This window comes from Plasmodium yoelii (assembly GCF_900002385.2).
Source record: "Plasmodium yoelii strain 17X genome assembly, chromosome: 8".
Classification (NCBI taxonomy): Eukaryota; Apicomplexa; class Aconoidasida; order Haemosporida; family Plasmodiidae; genus Plasmodium; species Plasmodium yoelii.
In genome coordinates this window covers 451,608-471,236 of record NC_036180.2, presented here as the reverse complement: position 1 = coordinate 471,236, position 19,629 = coordinate 451,608, and the positions used below count along the sequence as shown (strand labels likewise).

Genomic DNA, 19,629 nt, shown 5'->3' with positions numbered 1-19,629 from the left:
AGACGAATATGACTGTAAATATGCTTTACATACAATTTTAGCAATCTATTTTTCCGATTTTGGTAGTACATATATTAATATATATATATAATAACTATATATGACAGTTCCCTTTACATAGTCCTAATAGCACATATTCATATCATATACATGTTTATTTACATAATAATCTTTTATTTTATATGAGAAGAATGCATATATAAGGCATGAATTTATTTATAGGGTTTAAGCATACATATTATTTGCTGACTTTGTAAGTACTAATATTTCTTTATAATGTAAAAATATGTTCTTTGTTGATTGTATTTTAAATATTGTTTCTATATTTTTTTAACTAAAAAAAAATGTTGGGGAAGCATAAGATTCTACTATTACCAATTTTAGTTATAATATACATATTATTCCTTTATATGTGCAGAAAATATCACACGCTTTGCTTTTTTCCCACCTCAATTTTTTAATTTACATACTATTATAAAATTATTTTTGTTAACTAATAATATGATATTCTAATGTTGTAGCAATTTAAGCTGGTCACATTATTATATTTCTTTCTTTTTATTTATTTGTTTATTTGTTTATTTTTTTTTTATTTTTTTAAATATTATATAATTATATATATTATATATATATGCAAATTTTTTATGTCATGATGGTCACATACGCACAATATTTTGGCTGTTGGTAAAAATATTCCAGCAATTTATGCATAATATATATATAATAATAAAAATAAATATTTTTTTTTTTTTTTTTTTTATTGGTTAAATATTGTATGAATAAAATACATACATAGGTAGATAATACATTTTATTATTTATAGCAGTACGCTTTTATGTTAACCTTTAAAGAAGTATTTTCAATTTATGTAAATCATACATAATATATATATCTACATATTTATAGTAATTACTTTTTTTATAATTTTCCCTTTTTTGTAAACTTATGAAAATTATAAAAAATAAAAAGATGTAAAAATGAAGAATTACATATATTTATAGTATGTAAAAATTATACAACAATGATAGTGTTATATGGTATAATTTTATGGATTTATTTTTGTATACAAGTTTTATTATTTTTAAATATTAACAAAAATATATAATTGTATTATTATCTAAAGTAATAATAACAAAGGGGAAATTTTTTAAATTAAATATACCAAAAAATAACTACTGGTTTAGTTTTTATTGTATTATTATTTTTTATATTTATTTTAAATGAACTTAAAAATTATTATATAGCATACTAATATACATTTATTATATTCATTGGTTTGTTCATTCACACACTTTTTCTCTTTGTTCTTCATTTTTTTTTTTTTTTTTGTATAATGTTTCATGCTTTTTATTCGAAGTAGTGTAGTAAATAAATAATGTATACACTTGTATATGTATATAATATATATATACATATATGAATAGCCACTGATATCATTTTTGATTGTATTATAATATGAATAAAAGCCCATATAAATAAACAGATATACAATTTTAAAGCATAATATAAATAAGATTATCATTAAACTAAAGGGAGGAATGTGTTAAAAATAGAAATATAGCCATAATTTCATGTTGTATATTTATAAACAATTGTTCAGAAACAATATATATATATACATGTTAATCTCAAAATAAGAACAAAAATAATTTTCCATGAAGGGAAGTATTGCGTTTTATACTTATATATATATATTTCAAAGTGGGAATAAATAATAATGCCACATATTATAAAAAAAAAAGTTTTGAAAACTTAAGTTTATATATACATGCAAAAGTTTTGCATGCTTTTATTTATCTTGTTCTTCCACATAGAGGCAAGAAAATATCGAATTTTCTTTTCATAGAAAACGGAAGAATAGGAAATATAAGAAGACAATAATAAAAAAAAAAGTGAAAATTATAAAAAATGACAGTTGATTTAAATATTCCATATTCAGCATGTGAGTTAAAGAGAGTGAAAAGATTAGAACTAGGGGTATTAGACCCAGAAATAATAAAAAAAATAGGAGTATGTGAAATAGTTAATGTTGATATATATAAAGATGGGTTTCCAAGAGATGGAGGGTTAAATGATATAAGAATGGGAACGATAGATTATAAAGCTTTATGTGGTACTTGTAATATGAATGTTAAAAATTGTCCAGGTCATTTTGGATATATAGAATTAGCAAAACCAATGTATCATTACGGTTTTATGAATGTAGTATTGAATGTATTAAGATGTGTTTGTTATCATTGTGGTAGATTATTATGTGATATGAATAGTTCAAAAGTAAAATATATAGAAAAAATAAAAGTAAATAGTTTAAGATTAAAAAAATTGTCAGAATTATGTCAAGGAATAAAAGTATGTAATCATTCTTCTGTACAAGATGATAATATATATATAAATGATACATCTATAGATAATTTTTATAATAATGATTTAAGCAATTTAAATGTTAATCAACAAATGCTTTTAAATAGTAGTAATAATTATAGTAACCTTTTTGAAATGATAAGTAAAGAGGATGTAGATTGTGGTTGTGTTCAACCTAAATATACTAGAGAGGGCCCAAACATGTATATCCAATTTTTACATAATAATAATGAAGATGATATAGATGGTAGTAAAAGAAGGTTAAGTGCTGAAGAAGCATTAGATATATTAAAAAAAATAAGAAAAGAAGAAATGAGTATACTTGGATTTAATTCAGATAGATGTATACCACCATCTTTAATATTAACTTGTATGCCTATTCCTCCACCATGTGCAAGACCATATGTACAATATGGTAATCAACGAAGTGAAGATGATTTAACACTTAAACTTTTAGATATAGTAAAAACAAATATACAATTAAAAAGGCAAACAGATAGAGGTGCAAAATCTCATGTATTACAAGATTTATGTTCATTATTACAATTTCATATTACAACATTATTTGATAATGATATACCAGGTATGCCAATTGCAACAACTCGATCTAAAAAACCAATAAAAGCTATAAGAACAAGATTAAAAGGTAAAGAAGGTAGATTGAGAGGAAATCTAATGGGTAAAAGAGTTGATTTTTCAGCTAGAACTGTAATTACTGGTGATCCTAATTTAAATATAGATTATATAGGGGTACCTAAATCTGTTGCTATGACATTAACATTTTGTGAAACAGTTACTCCTCTTAATTATGATCATTTAAAAAAGCTAGTAGAAAGAGGTCCATATGAATGGCCAGGAGCTAAATATATTATAAGAGATAATGGATCAAAATATGATTTAAGGCATGTTCGAAAAAATTCAGAAAAAGAATTAGAATATGGATATAAAGTAGAAAGACATATGACTGATGAAGATTATATATTATTTAATCGACAACCATCATTACATAAAATGAGTATTATGGGGCATAAAGCTAAAATATTGCCTTATTCTACATTTCGTTTAAATTTAGCTGTAACTTCACCATATAATGCCGATTTTGATGGTGATGAAATGAACTTACATTTAGCTCAATCACATGAAACCAGATCTGAAATAAAACATTTAATGATTGTACAAAAACAAATAGTTTCTCCACAAGGTAATAAACCTGTTATGGGTATAGTACAAGATTCATTATTAGCTATTCGAAAATTTACTCGAAGAGATAATTTTTTAACAAAAGAAGAAGTTATGGGATTATTAATTTGGATACCATATTGGAATTATAAAGTTCCAACTCCTGCAATAATAAAACCAAAACCTTTATGGACAGGGAAACAAATATTTTCTATGTTATTACAATTTGATGATAAAGATATGAATAATAATTTTGATAATGATGATAGATTTAAATTTGGAAATAATATGGGAAGAGATAATGAAAATAATTTTGGGAAATTAAGTGGATCAAATAATCCAAATAGTCCATTATCTCTTATGGATAATATGCATATAGGTAATACACGAAATGAAATAAATAATAATGTTTCAAATATTTCTAACATGGGTAATGGTGGGGATAATGGATATGGTAAGAGATATAAAATGAAAATAAATTTAATTCGAGATTCTTCTACATCTTGTAAAGATGATAATCCTTATTGTTCAAATAATGATGGTAAAGTTATTATTAAAAATAATGAATTATTAAGTGGAATAATTTGTAAAAGGGTTGTTGGATCTTCTAGTGGTTCTTTGATTCATATATTATGGCATGAAATGGGACCAGATAAAACTAAAGATTTTATTTCAGCTTTACAAAAGGTAACAAATAATTGGCTAGAATATGTTGGGTTTACAGTTAGCTGCTCAGATATTATAGCTAGTAATAAAGTTTTAGATAAAGTTAAAGAGATATTAAATAAATCTAAAAATGAAGTTACAAAACTTGTAAAAAAAGCACAAAGAGGTGAATTAGAGTGTCAACCTGGAAAATCTTTATATGAATCTTTTGAAACTCGAGTCAATAATGAATTAAACTGTGCTAGAGAAATGGCAGGAAAAGTTGCATCTGAAAGTTTAGATGAAAAAAATAATATCTTTAGTATGGTGGCTAGTGGTTCTAAAGGTTCTATAATTAATATATCACAAATTATATCATGTGTGGGTCAACAAAATGTAGAAGGAAAAAGAATTCCATTCGGATTTAATCATAGATCATTACCACATTTTATCAAATTTGATTATGGCCCAGAAAGTAGAGGATTTGTATCAAATTCTTATTTAAGTGGGTTAACACCACAAGAAGTCTTTTTTCATGCTATGGGAGGTAGAGAAGGTATTATTGATACTGCTTGTAAAACATCAGAAACTGGTTATATACAAAGAAGATTAATTAAAGCTATGGAAGATGTAATGGTACAATATGATCGAACAGTAAGAAATTCGTATGGTGATATTATTCAATTTTTATATGGTGAAGATGGAATGGCAGGAGAATATATAGAAGACCAAATTATTGATTTAATGAAATTAGATAATAAAGAAATTAAAAAGTTATATAAATATAATTTTGATGATGATTCATATGGAAAGGATTATTATTTAGGTAAGGAAGGAAATACTTCAGAAAGATTAGAAACAGAAAATACAAATAGAGAAAGTGACATAAGAGCACTTGATACAGTATCCATAGAAGGTGAAGAAAATCCAGCCTATATTGATTACAATAAACAAAATATATTAAACCAAGAATTTGAAGAGTTGTATAGATGTAAAAATTATTTATGCAAAGAAATATTTTCTGATGGTGATATAAGACAACATTTACCTATTAATATGAATCGATTGATTGAACATGCCAAATCTCAATTTCCTTTTATTCCAGTAATTAGTAGTAAATCCAAAATCCAAACAAAGGTAAGCATGGATAGAGGAAATGATACAATGGGTATAGGTGGAAATAGAAAAAAAAAAAAAAAAAAAAGTAAAATAAAAAAAATGAACGAAAAATCAATACATGGTGAAAACAACATAAATGAATTAAATGATGAAGGAAATAAAGATCTTATGTTTGAAATTAAAAAAGAATATGAGAATAATGATTTATCTACTGTTATGAAAAATGATAAATCATTCATGGGATTTGAGACATATAATAAAGAAGACAGTGATAATTATGAAGATGAAGAAGGTAGTAGTGAAAGTGATGATGATGCAGATTATTTTTTTTCAGGAAAAAATGAAAATAATGATTTGATTGGAAATAAATTTGGAAGTTTGGTTCGAAACAGTTATGATGATAAACTAAATTCGATGGGTATTAATCCTGTAGAAATAGTACAAAAAGTAAATAAATTTTTAGATAAATTAGTAATAATTAAACAAATAAATAATAGTGATACATTATCGTTAGAAGCTCAAAATAATGCTACAATATTGTTAAAAGCACATTTAAGAACATATTTAAATTCAAAATTGTTAATACATACACATAAAATAAGTTTAAAAGGAATTGATTGGTTATTACAAGAAATTGAAAAAATATTTTATAAGTCATTATGTCATCCTGGAGAATGTGTAGGAGCATTAGCAGCTCAATCTATTGGAGAACCAGCAACACAAATGACATTAAATACATTTCATTTTGCTGGTGTGGGTTCAAAAAATGTAACATTAGGTGTACCAAGATTAAAAGAATTAATAAATATTGTTAAAAATGTTAAAACTCCATCTACTACTATTTATTTAGATGATATGATATCAAATGATCAACAAAAAGCGAAAGATATATTAACCAAATTGGAATATACAACATTAAAACAATTAACATCACATGCTCAAATTATTTATGATCCTAATACAACAAGTACTATATTAGAAGAAGATAAATTATGGGTTAATGAATTTTATGAATTTCCAGATGAAGATGATACCCAATATACATTAGGTGAATGGGTTCTTCGGGTTCAATTAACAAATATACATGTTAATGAAAAAAAACTAACTATGAAAGAAATTGTATATATAATATATTCTGTTTTTTCAAGTGATGAGTTAGATATTATATATACAGATGATAACTCAGAAGATTTAGTTTTAAGAATTAGAGTAAAATATTTAAATGGGGAATATAATTTTTTAAGTGGAAATGGAGATAATATTAATGATGATCAATATGAAGATGAAGATGATGATGAAAGAGAAATTACAGAAAATTATAATAATATAGCTAATACTTTTAAGGTAAAGAAAAGTGCAACATCTGATATGAATGAAAAAAATGAAGATAATGCAAGTATTAGTGGTAATAATATAGGAAATGTAGATCATATTGTAAATTCCTCAATAGATAATCTAGGACAAAATATAGATGGTACTAAAAGTATTAAAAAAGAAGGTGGTAGAAAGGGAATACATAAAAACGATAACACTGAAAACGACGAAGATGATGATGATGAAGAAGAAGTTTTTCTTTTTGGAAGTGATTCTAGAAACTTAGAAAATAAAGAAAATAGTAATAGTAGTCATAATATGAATAAAAGTCCATATGGAAATGATGAAAAAACATCTAATTTTTATGATGGAGAAAAGAAAAAGAATGAATTAAATGATGATCAACATATCAGTGGTAATAATGTCGGTATGGGTGGAAGTAACAAAACAATGGGAAAAGGAGGAGATGATGAAAACAATCAAAAAAATAGAAAGAAAAATTTGAATAATGAAAATAATACAATGATATCAAAAGAAGATACCGAAGATACATTTTTAAAAAAATTAATGGAAGAATGTTTATCTAGTTTAAAATTAAGAGGAGTTGAAAATATAACAAAAGTATATATGAGAGAAGAATCTAAAATTACTTATGATTCTGAAAATGGTAAATTTGTTCGAAGTTCTCATTGGGTATTAGATACAGATGGTTGTAATTTAGAAAGTATATTTTGTGCTCCATCAGTAGATTTTAAAAAAACTATATCAAATGATATTGTTGAAATATTTGAAGTTTTAGGTATAGAAGCAGTTAGAAGAGCATTATTAAAAGAATTAAGAACAGTTATATCATTTGATAGTTCATATGTAAATTATAGACATTTATCAATACTTTGTGATGTTATGACACAAAAAGGATATTTAATGTCTATAACTAGACATGGAATAAATAGAGTAGACAAAGGACCATTAATAAAATGTAGTTTTGAAGAAACTGTAGAAATATTATTAGAAGCAGCTGCATTTGCACAAGTAGATAATTTAAGAGGTATAACAGAAAATATAATGTTAGGACAATTATGTAAAATAGGTACAGGTGTATTTGATATAATTATCGATAATCAAAAATTAAATGATGCAAATCAGAATTTAGAAACTATACAAGATATAACTAGTGCTGGTTTTACGACACCAGATAGTAATGGTAGTAGTAGCAATCAAGGCATTATAACACCTGATGGTTTACAATCACCTTTAGGAATAAATACAATTAGCTCACCTTTACCTTTTTCTCCAACTTATAATTCAAATTTATTATCTCCTACCTTACCAATTGATAATGTTAATAATATATTATCACCACAATGTTTACAAAATTATTCAGATAATATTATGTCACCATCAAAAAATAACGATTTTAATAATTTAGACACTTTACAATTAGGAGGTAAATTTTCTCCAACACAATCTCCAAGAGCTCCTTTATCACCTACTTCACCAACTTCAGTTATTCATTCTCCATTTTCTCCATTTGATAATAGAAATAAACAACCACTTGATCCTTTATTATTATTTTCTCCAAAAAATAATGCATCTACAAATCCTGGCTTAAATAATTATAATGTTTTTTCACCTAAAGCAAATATGAATAATATACAATCACCTCTTATATATTCACCAAATCCTATGATCGATATATTTTCTCCAAAACCTCAGATGCAAAATAATATATATTCTCCATCTTATTCACCAACATCTCCTACATATAATGCAAATAATAATGCATATTATTCTCCTACATCCCCAAAAAATCAAGCAAGTGATGATATGGGGGGTAATAAAAAATATAATATTATGTCTCCTGTTTATTCAGTAACTTCTCCAAAATATTCACCCACTTCTCCACAATATTCGCCATCATCTCCAGTACCTAATAATCCTAGTAGCCCACAATATTCTCCATATTCAATTACTTCTCCAAAATTTTCACCAACATCTCCAGCTTATTCTATAAGCTCCCCTGTATATGATAAGAATGAAAACATGGCAGGAAAAAACCCTCTTTCTCCTGCATACATGTTGCAATCTCGTGTGCAAATAAGACAGAACGCTCAAGGTACGCAAGTTTTTTCTCCTATTCAACAAGGTGGTGCAAATGATGTACAAAATGATGATCCATTTTCACCCATTCCATATAACATGGATGAAGAGGAGATGCAGGAAGAATAACGTTCATAAGTTAGTAGAGAATATATTTTATGACAATAATCTATTTGTGGCTTTTTCTTTTTTTATTGGATTAATTGAGTATCCATTGGAAATTTGAGCCTGATGACTTGAAGCTCGATGCTTTGAGTATTTTATGCATATCTCGTATAGTTTGCCTTTTAATACACGTTTCATAATATGTACATATATGTATATTTTTTTTTTGTTTTACATCAAACCAAACAATAGCTACCTAGGCACTCACGCATATAAGAAACTATACATATGTATATATACACGCTGTGTGCATTGATCTGCCAAGGTTATTTCCTTTTTATGAAAAACTGAAACAAAAAAAATGAAAAAAACATGAAAAAAAATTATTATATCGAATACAACTCCAGAATCACCATAAGCCAGCTACATATCAACGGTGAAAAATTCGAAAATATTTTTAAAAACATTTTTTTTTAAAGCGTAGATAATAACATAAAATTAGCAATAGAACTTTCTGCATATTTGTGTATATATTACTTCATCTAAGAAATAAATATAGAGAAGAATATATACAAGCATCTATGTTAATTTAGCGATATATGCTCATATTTTTTCTATTTATAAATTATTTTATTAATAATATAATATTATTAAATGTAATGTATAATTTTATAGTTGACAAAAAAAAACGCTGTAGAATGGATGTGCATAAAATGTTGCTTTTAAAAAACACCATCCTTAATTAGACATATAAAATGGGAAAGACATTATATATTAGATTAAAACGGGAGAAACATAAAAAAAAAACAATGTTTAAAAAGTGAAGTAGTATGTAATACTATTGCAGTGGATAGAGATATTTTTAAGAAAACGATTTTTACTTTTATTTTCTATAAAAAACAATAACACAGGATAAATCATAGATATATGAAAATGTATTTCATATGTATGCATCAGCAGTTTTCATTTTTCAAACATATAATAATATATATGTAATTATCAATCAAATCAAACATATTATGTTGTGGTAAAATAACATTTAAAAAATCATTTCGTATATCACTAATAACATCCTTAATATCACTAGCAGATCGTTGATATATATTTCCCTTATGATAAACTGTTTCGATTCCATCATTTGAGATAATATAGGCATTAATATGTGAAAATGGTGATATTTTATATAGCATTTCTAGTTTTAATCTTTTTTTAATAGTACTATTTTCATCAGATGTTTCAATAACTATATATGCACTTTTATTTTTGACTTTATATTCTTTTAAGGTTATTAATGTTTCTAAAAAAAAAGACCTACCTGAATATATTATTTGTTTCGTATTTGTATCACGTAATACTTCTATTTTTATTATTGTTCTACAATTTGAAAATAAAGGAGTATATGGTAATTGTGGTAATTCCTTTTTACCATAATATATATATAATTTTAAAAATTCATTTTCTTCATATATAAAAGCTATTTTTTGTTGAATTAAAAATTCAAAAAAGTTAATGAATATTATTTCTGAATTTAAATGATTTTGAAACATTTCCATATATTTCTCATTATGGTTTTTTAAAAAATCGATTTCTTTACTTATTTCCCCGTTGGCTTTGTTATTTTCGTTAGTCTTATTTTCGCTAGTCTTATTTTCGCTAGTCTTATTTTCGTTAGCCTTATTATTTTCGTCGGCTTTATTATTTTCGTCGGCTTTATTATTTTCATCGTCTTTATTATTTTCATCATCTTCTTCTGCATTTTTAAAATTATTCATGAGATATGTAATCCCCAATTGATAAAGAGATTCACAATAGTTGAACGTTTTGTAAACTTTTATGATTTCTGGTAAAACCCCCAAATAGTGCAATGTTATACTGTTTGCATTTTCTATGTGTTTATATTTTTCTTGAATAGAATCTAAGTGTTTATTATTTAAATAACTTTCAAAGATATGGGATAATAAAGAATAAATATGTTTTCTATTCGCAACTTTAAACGATTTATGATAAGAAACATAATATGTATTTAAAAAATCACTGATGTTTTGCATATTTATAAAATTGTCATTTTCACTGGGAATTTTTTCACTTTGTTTTTTGAAGCATGATGCGTTAGATTTTCCTTTACTATTGTTTTTAGTAGAATCGTTTTGGTTATTTTCATCATCAAGATCCTCACTTGTAGATGTGGATTCAGACTGACATTTTTTAACATCTCTCAACTCAGTTTGATGTATCTGAAGAAATTTCTTTAATTCATTTTTCAATTTTAGATGCATTTTTATAACAAAGGTACTTCTATTTACATGATTAATTGAATTAATAATATCAGAACTACATGTAGCATCGTTGTTACATAAAATGTTAAATATTTCTTCGTATGCATAATATGACAAGAATTTTTTATAATATTGTTTTTTTGAATCAAAAAAAATATTTTTTTTCATAAAATAGTAAGTTTTTGAATTATTTTGTTGATTTGATTTTGTGTCTTTTTCTAATTCTGAATTATTATTTTGAATATTATCATTTTCCTTTGGTATTAAACTTTGATAAAACTCATTTTCAAAAATTGTAGTTGTATAATTTTCTTGATTTTGTTTTTTAATATTGAAAAGTATATTTTCCATTTTATTGGCATTTATATCGTTGGCATTTTTACTAGTAAAAATAGATTTAATATTTGGTACCATATCTAGATATATATTACTAGATAATATATTATATTTAACAATATAATTATCGATACATACTAAAATATATGTATAATTATTATTTTTTTTACCTTCTTTTTCCATTATTTTATTAGCATTTTTTATTATAACATCAATAATATGTAGATCGGGTATTACATAATAGTTATGGTATGATGATTCTATTTCTTTTATTAATGTTTCTTTTAAATATATATAAATATGAAAATTGGGTTTTTTATTATTAGTATAACTATTTTTTTTTTCTTTTATATAATTTGATAAGAAATTAAAGTACATAAAATTGGTTTTAAAAAAATAATTATTTTCATAATTTATTATATTTATTTTTTTATCATTTAATAAAAAATCATTTATTATATACCGTGAGAATGTGTCATATTTGCTATTTCCATGTAAGTATTGATATGCTTGATTTTCGATTTGTTGGATATTTTCTTCATTTGCTTTTTTTATATCTTCAAAATTTTCAACTATTACATCCCTAATATTTTTTTTTATATCCAGCAATTTGTTCTTAAAGATTTCTAAGTTTTGTGTGATATTCTTGATGTTTTTTTCTTTATCTTTGTCAATTTTCTGTAAATTTTGAAAGAGCGAACAAAAAGTTGTAAGACATGATACAAATCAAGGTAGAATAAAAAGTAAGACAAAATATGACATTATTTATAAAACTTACCTTTTTATTCATATCACTAATTAAATCAATTTTAGAAAGAATATTTTTATAAATAAAATGTGTATAATATTTATTTTCACTTTGAATATTTGTAACAATTTCATTAAATATATTAATTTTATCATCCTTTAGGGTTTTTAAATTTGTACTATATTTATTTAATATATTGTCATAATATGTGTATATTTGATTTAATACTTGCTCATTATGTTCAAAGGAATCATATAAAGCATTATCATGTTGTATTAAATATTCTAATTTTAAAAATAATTCTTTATTATAATCTATCACATAATTATTTACATTTTCTAGGTAGTATATTATTTCTGTTATATTTTCAATTAATGCATCAGTACTTTTAATTGTTTGAGAGTTACGTTTTTTTGAACTATCATTTGAATCAGTACATATTATCATAGGAATATCTATAAAAAAAAATGTGTAACAAAATATATGGTAATTTATAATGAGGAAAGATACAACGTAATTAGAGTTTTTTTTAATCCATATAATGACATGTATTTAAATATTCAAAATAAATATAAAAATGTAAAATATATGATAAAGTGGGTTATGTATATATTATTTCATTACTTATGTAGGAAAATAGGAAAATTTTCAAAGGTGTCTGGATTACAAAAGAAAAAATAACGTATATACCTAACCACATTATATTCATTTTTGCTTATTTTAATGTCATAATATTAAATACTAATTCTATGATAAAAAAATATATATTAGTTTTATTCTATTCCCATAATTATTACATATATCTTTTTTAATATTTTTTAAAATGCATCACCAAATTGGGAATTTTTTTTTATCTAGTAATTTTGTGTTTCATCTTTCTATACAATTGTGTTATTATTACATCCATGAAAATGAAAAGATGAAAAATGATCAATAGTTATACATTCAAGATATTTAGAAAAAAAGGTATATGAAATAGCAATGTGATGAAACGAAGAAATAAAATGAACAAAAAATGGGGGTGGACGGAAGCGTATTATAATATGTTTTTTATCGTCTCTACGCTCGATTCAATTCGCTTTAAAAGATTATCTACATATAAAAAGGAAAAAAAATATTCGTCAATATATATAGTACGGATTATGTGTATGAAAGAAATCAGATACTATTTGGAATAAGAATCGATCATAGAGATACATACATAATTTTCAAGCAGGTATCATATAATTAATAATTGTGAAATACCCCAACACAAAAAAATATCATAAAAAGTAAAGATATAACTTATATATTAAATAAAATGCAATTTTTTTTTTTTTTTTAAAACTGAACTTATATTAACAATTATATAATAAAAAATCGAATATAGTAAATGATAAATGTGCTAACAAATAAATGGAAATAGTAAAATTAAAAAAAAAAAAATAAACATAATATATTACACTCATTTGCAAATTCCAATAATTAATGTATCTATAATTATTAATGTAGTGTACATTTATTATTGCTTATTCTTATTTTTTTTAAATATATAAGGATTCGATTCATAGAATCACATAAGTATGGTCATATTTACAAATTTTCGAGATAAAGGCTTATATTTTTTCATTTCCATTTACTATGTTGCCATATAAATAAAAGGAAATAAAAAACTACCAAGCTCGGACAATAAACAAGTTAGTGATGATATATATTATCAATAATATAAATGAACAAATTAAAAAAGATTTAAAAAAGTATTTTTAATTAACTGTACCTGTATTGCTTAGCAATTTACTTTGTACGTGCATATATTTCTGATTAGACTGTTTTTTGTTTTTTTCATTATTGTCATCGTTAAGGTTTACATTGGACTGAACTTTTTTTTGTAAAATTCTTTAAAAGAGAAAAAAAATAATTGAAAACAAATTAAAATAATAAAAATAATAAAAATATATAATTCAGCTAACATTAATTATCATTAGCTTGTTCATTTTGGATTCATTAGCATGTGATAAAACTATTTCGATAAATAAAACACTATTATATTTTTCTATTTATTTATATAACCGTTCATTTCTTTCGTTTATCCTTTGCAACATTTCTTCGGATAAGATACTTTTTTGTCTTTTTTCTATTTTCTATTTAAATAAAAAGGTAATGTACAATATTATGCATATTAAACATATATGGTATTATGAATAAATATAATTACAGAAAGCGATAGTATAAACACAAGTATAAAATCTTATATATACGATAAGTGATTTGATACATTTTTTTTCATGTCCTCCTTTTTTTTGTTTAGTTCATTTTGTAATAACTCCTTTTTCTTCTTAATACTACAAAGACAAAATAAATATATAATTTTTTATATTATTACGTAAAATTTTCATAATTTATTTGATTTTTTTTCAATTCTTACTCGTCTCGTATTTTTCTTTGAATTTTCAATTCATCTTTCTTCATTTGCTGGACCTCCTTATTTTTAATTTCCGACTCATGTTCTGTATTACAACAATTTAAGTATATAAGTATCGTTAAAAATGTTAATAATGAAATCAAATAAAATATTTTTTGATAAAACATGTATCTTTTGTAATGGTTGTTTTTTTGTTCCTTACTTTTTTTATCTTTCCACAATTGTATCATCTGTTTTTTTTCTTGAATTTTCAAATTGCTTTTCTTTTGGTCCTGAATATGTTCGTATGTATTATTTATTATTTATAGGATGATAATAATAATAAGAAGAAGGAGAAGAACACAAATGAAGAAGCATAGAAAGGACCACAAATAGAGAATTTCTTCATTGTATATATAGCTAGCCATCAAATTATTTGCATATCTTTGAATGTATTACTATTAATATATAAGTGTTTTTTGTTTTTTTTTGTTTTTTTTTGTTTTTTTTTCGTTTTTTTTTGTTTTACGTTTGTATTAATAATGTTTATGCTATTTAGCCATTTATTCCTTAGGGTATTACGTGAGACAAATTTTCTATACCACTCTATGTGCTCAAGGATTTCATTCTCATTTTTGTTTAATCCATTTTTCAATATACCGCATATTATCTTCATAAAAAATAAAATTCCAAAATATATGATGTTGCACATTTTTTTTTCGAATAGACAATATATATAAGCATGTATTATATTTATGTATTCAAGAAGCAAGGAAAAATATAAATAATTTTATGAAATATTTTATAGTATAAAATTGCTTATTTAAAAGTACTTCATCCCCTAAATGTATATTATTTTCATAAACTTCCATAAAGTAGTTATTTTGATCGCTATCCCATGATCCCTATATTAAAACAGTAATATACACATAATTGTACGTTTATCGTTACAAAATACACATGACTACTTATGTATATATTACATTTTCGATATTTCTTTATATTTATTTTTTTCATTTTTTTATTACTGTTTCCCCTCCTATATCTTCAATATTTTTATTTATTTCATTAACTTTTTGTATAATATTATTTAATGTTTTATCTATTTAAAAAGACAAAAAATAAGACAAGTATATCAATTTTCTTCAATTGTATTATATATATATATGCGCGGTATTTGGTACCTTTATTTATTGTTTCATAACATTGTTCCAAATAATCCACTATATCATCATCGATTTGTATTTGGTGCTTTGTTATAAGCAAAAATAGGACATTGCTTATGTTAAGCTTTGAAAAATAAAAAATAAAAAATAAAAAAAACAATAGCAAAATAACTTAGTTTGTGATTTTTTTTCTTTTTCTTTATGTAATACTTCTTCTAGGTGGTTTCCCTTAAAGTCTTCATAAATATTTTTGGATAAAATAAAGTATTCTTTTTCATTTAATTCCGAGACTTTTATTAAGTACGAACAAAGTTAAAAATAAAAATTTAATATCAATTGAATTTGATATAAAAATTGTTTTTTAATCAATGTCTATATTCGTTTTTTATAAAAAAGTTGATTTACCTTGAGCTCCAATATTCTTTTTATACTCAGAGACGATTTTTTGTAAAACGCATAGCCACTTAATTATAAGAAGGTACAACCCGATATATGTATAGATAGATACGTACAATCGTATTAGTTGTGAGATAAAAATTCATATATTTAACAAACGGTTTTAAATATTTTACTACCTCTTTATATTCGTTATCTAAAAAATCTTTATGTTGCTTAAGACTTCTTCTCTGAAAAGATTTAAAATTTATGAATTTGTTTTTTTCTACTGTATATTTAATTATGTTTTGTGGTATTTTAAATCCTAACTGTTCCTAAATTAATGTTTTCACTGTTTATTATTTTATTTAATTTTTTTTCCATTCTTCGAAATCTGTTGTATATATAAATTTGAAGAGGATGATAAAATTAGTATATTAAAATTGTGTAATACATAAATTAAAACCCAAAGATATATGCCCATAAATACATATAGATTCATTTTTAGTTATTACGAAGATGTTAAATATCTGTGTTTTTCTTTCCATTCATTCAGGTCTATATCAAAATAAAAAATGATTACGATAAGGATTATATTGTCATTGATTTTAAGGGAATATTATTTTATATTATATTGAGCATTCTTATAATTAAATATATATTTTTTTTTGCATTTCAATTTTATAATAATTGTATATATATGTGTAATTTTTGTGCATAATTTTTACCTTTAATTTCCATGAAAAAGCATGAGTTTTTTTTTTCATTATCTTCTATCGATTCTAGATTATAGACACTTTCTTTAATGCATGATTGGAAATTAGTACTTTCATTATTAAATTCCATTAAATTGTCTATATCCAATTGTAAGTCATTTGTTTTATTTATTGTTTCTTTTGTTCCTGTATTATATAATTTGATTGGTAATATTTATTTTTTTATTATTCTTATATTTTTCATATTTTATAACTTTTTTTAATTTTCTTCATTTTTTTGTCCACTTTTACCTTGAATACTTTCCTCCTCATTTGTTTGGGTGCTGATATACTCTGACAAACTAATATCTTCTTTGTTTTTTTCATTATTTCCATCCTTTTCTAATATAATATCATTTATCATCTCCTGTTATACATATTTATTAAATGTATTAATAAATTTAATAGATAATATCAAAATGATGATATACATATGAATACATATATATAACTTCAAAAAAAGTATTAAATAGTTCTTACTGAATCTGAACAAATATCATTTCTATCGCTTTTATCGATTTGATCAATATTATTAGTGTCTTTATCTGATAAAGATTTATTTATTATACTACTTTCATTTAGTTTATCTATATCACTATTATTATGGACATTATCACAATTGTTATCATAAGTTCTAGTTTCCCAATCGCTATTTCCTAGTATTGAATTTTTTATATCATCATCAGATAATATAATATCATCATTACTATCTGGGTAATTGCTTCCCCCAGTTTGATTTATAGAATCATTGCTATTTAATTCATAATTATCGAATACATTTTCAGAGTCATTTTTCATTCCGTCTTCTACTATGCTCATATATTTTCTAATTATTTTATTTTTTTCATCATTATTATTAGATTTATTTTCACCATTTTCTGAACATTCTTTGTCAGAGTAATCATATATTCCTTTCATATTTTTTCCTTTGACTTAATTTATCAAAAAGCATGCATCTATATATATACATTTAGTAAAAAGTTTAATTGCGTTCCTAGTAGTAAGCACAGGGGTATGGCTAATTATGTATGGATTCAAAGAATTTATTATTTTATAAATCAATTTGTAGAATCAGTAAAATAATATACTCATGTTTTGTCAAGTTATATTCACAAAAAATATAATAGAAGAAATATATTTTTAATATTTGCACATTTAGAACAGCCCTGATATATATATTTTTCTCTTTTTCTTTTATTCGAAAATGTTTAAATTCAAAGCATATAATATATACATATGTTAACAAATGTGTCTATATATGCATATGGCTTACATATAGATAATAAAATGCTTATACATAGGATGGATTCCCTTATATAAATGCATATGAAGGTTTTAATAATTTACTTATTCCGTTTTTTTAGTTTAAGAAAACTAATAATAGATGCATGCCTTTAGAAATACTTTTTAAATATTTCAAATGGAATTTTACTATTTCAGTATTTTTTATTATTATTTTTGTAAATTCGCTAATGTATTTAGATAAATTTATTGATTTTTAAGGTGTTATAGAAGTTTGTTTTTTCTGGATAGACAGTATACTATATTGCGTAAATATATATATTTTTTAATACCTACATATTACATAAATAGTTGAAAAAAATAATTTTTGTACTTTAACAGATTTAATTGAGAAAATACAGATAATAAGACAGAGTTTAATTTCATTACATATTTTTTTATAAGATGCTTTTATCGATTTATCCATGATTATTTTTTCCGAGAGAAAAATATAAATTTATGATCAAAATTTTATTTCACGTAATAAATTTTTTTATGAAAATTATTATTATAAATAAAGAGAATACATTGTATTAGTTTTTTTTACATTAATATCGAAAGAGTGTAGGACTCATTTTAAGTATTTAAAATTATGTCAATTAAGTGCATATTTTAAAAATTGTCTATTTTTTTAAAAGAGATTAATAATATATATGTTATTTAGTTACAGTGATGTATGTTATTTATGTTATAAATGTGTATACAATGCATTATTTATTTTGTGATTTTTTTTTATATTATGTGCAAATCGGTAGCGCTTTACCAAGGAAAATGGGAATCTCCATTGAAATGGTATTGTATTATTCCCATTTTTTTAAATAGTGTCAAATATAAATGTTACAATTTCTATGATATTTAATTAATTTATAGTTTTAAGGTAGATCACATAGTTTAATGTCTACACATATATCATTTATAATTGAATAAGACACATATACACATATTATAAGCAAGTAAAATAAAGAAATTCATAAAGAATATATAAATCTTACTAATACAATCTAATTATGCTTGGTGAAAATATTGGGTATTATCCTTTTCTTTTTTGTATGGTATTTTATTTTTTAATACCGTTTGGCTAATTTGGCTGAATATAAGAATTGTGAATGAAGTAAATAAATAGGGGTGAAAATATTTAATATTCATGTTTGTTCTATTCACATTTTTCTTTAATAAATTCTTAAATATATTTTATTTTTTTCACTTATTTTATTTACATTTCTAAAAAAAATTTAAATAATAATTTTAATATGCCACTCATTTATGTGCATGCTCATATGTATACATTTGCAGTACACTTTTAACACAATGTTGAAAATTAAAAATATTTTTCCAAATTTTAATAAATATAATTTTATCACATAAAAATATGTTTTATCATTTTTTTGTACAATAAGAAGATAATGGAAACAAATTTTCCCCATAAAAAATTGCAAGAAAAATGTGGATGAATAATATATGAAAAAAATATATAAATATATATTTAAAA

The 19,629-nt window shown here is 23.2% G+C and overlaps 3 protein-coding genes across 3 annotated transcripts; 1 reads left to right on the top strand and 2 right to left on the bottom strand.

Moving 5' to 3' along the window:
• Window positions 1-1,908: 1,908 nt before the first annotated feature.
• On the top strand, window positions 1,909-8,847 carry PY17X_0810200 (DNA-directed RNA polymerase II subunit RPB1, putative; the record flags this gene model as incomplete). The annotated part of the gene is made up of 1 exon (XM_726075.1): window positions 1,909-8,847. The coding sequence occupies one exon, from the start codon at window positions 1,909-1,911 to the stop codon at window positions 8,845-8,847; it is 6,939 nt and encodes a 2,312-aa protein (XP_731168.1).
• A 929-nt stretch (window positions 8,848-9,776) lies between these two features.
• On the bottom strand, window positions 9,777-12,892 carry PY17X_0810100 (conserved Plasmodium protein, unknown function; the record flags this gene model as incomplete). The annotated part of the gene is made up of 3 exons (XM_022955667.2): window positions 9,777-12,113; window positions 12,214-12,638; window positions 12,808-12,892. 3 exons carry the CDS (start codon window positions 12,890-12,892, stop codon window positions 9,777-9,779), a joined length of 2,847 nt encoding a protein of 948 aa, XP_022811914.2.
• Window positions 12,893-13,925: 1,033 nt separating this feature from the next.
• Window positions 13,926-17,777, bottom strand: PY17X_0810000 (conserved Plasmodium protein, unknown function; the record flags this gene model as incomplete). Its single annotated transcript, XM_022955666.1, has 17 exons — window positions 13,926-14,058; window positions 14,233-14,303; window positions 14,438-14,504; window positions 14,588-14,669; window positions 14,787-14,856; window positions 15,093-15,233; window positions 15,397-15,468; window positions 15,592-15,665; window positions 15,748-15,853; window positions 15,940-16,019; window positions 16,135-16,192; window positions 16,305-16,355; window positions 16,435-16,498; window positions 16,620-16,662; window positions 16,833-17,006; window positions 17,112-17,226; window positions 17,340-17,777. 17 exons carry the CDS (start codon window positions 17,775-17,777, stop codon window positions 13,926-13,928), a joined length of 1,839 nt encoding a protein of 612 aa, XP_022811913.1.
• Window positions 17,778-19,629: the final 1,852 nt, after the last annotated feature.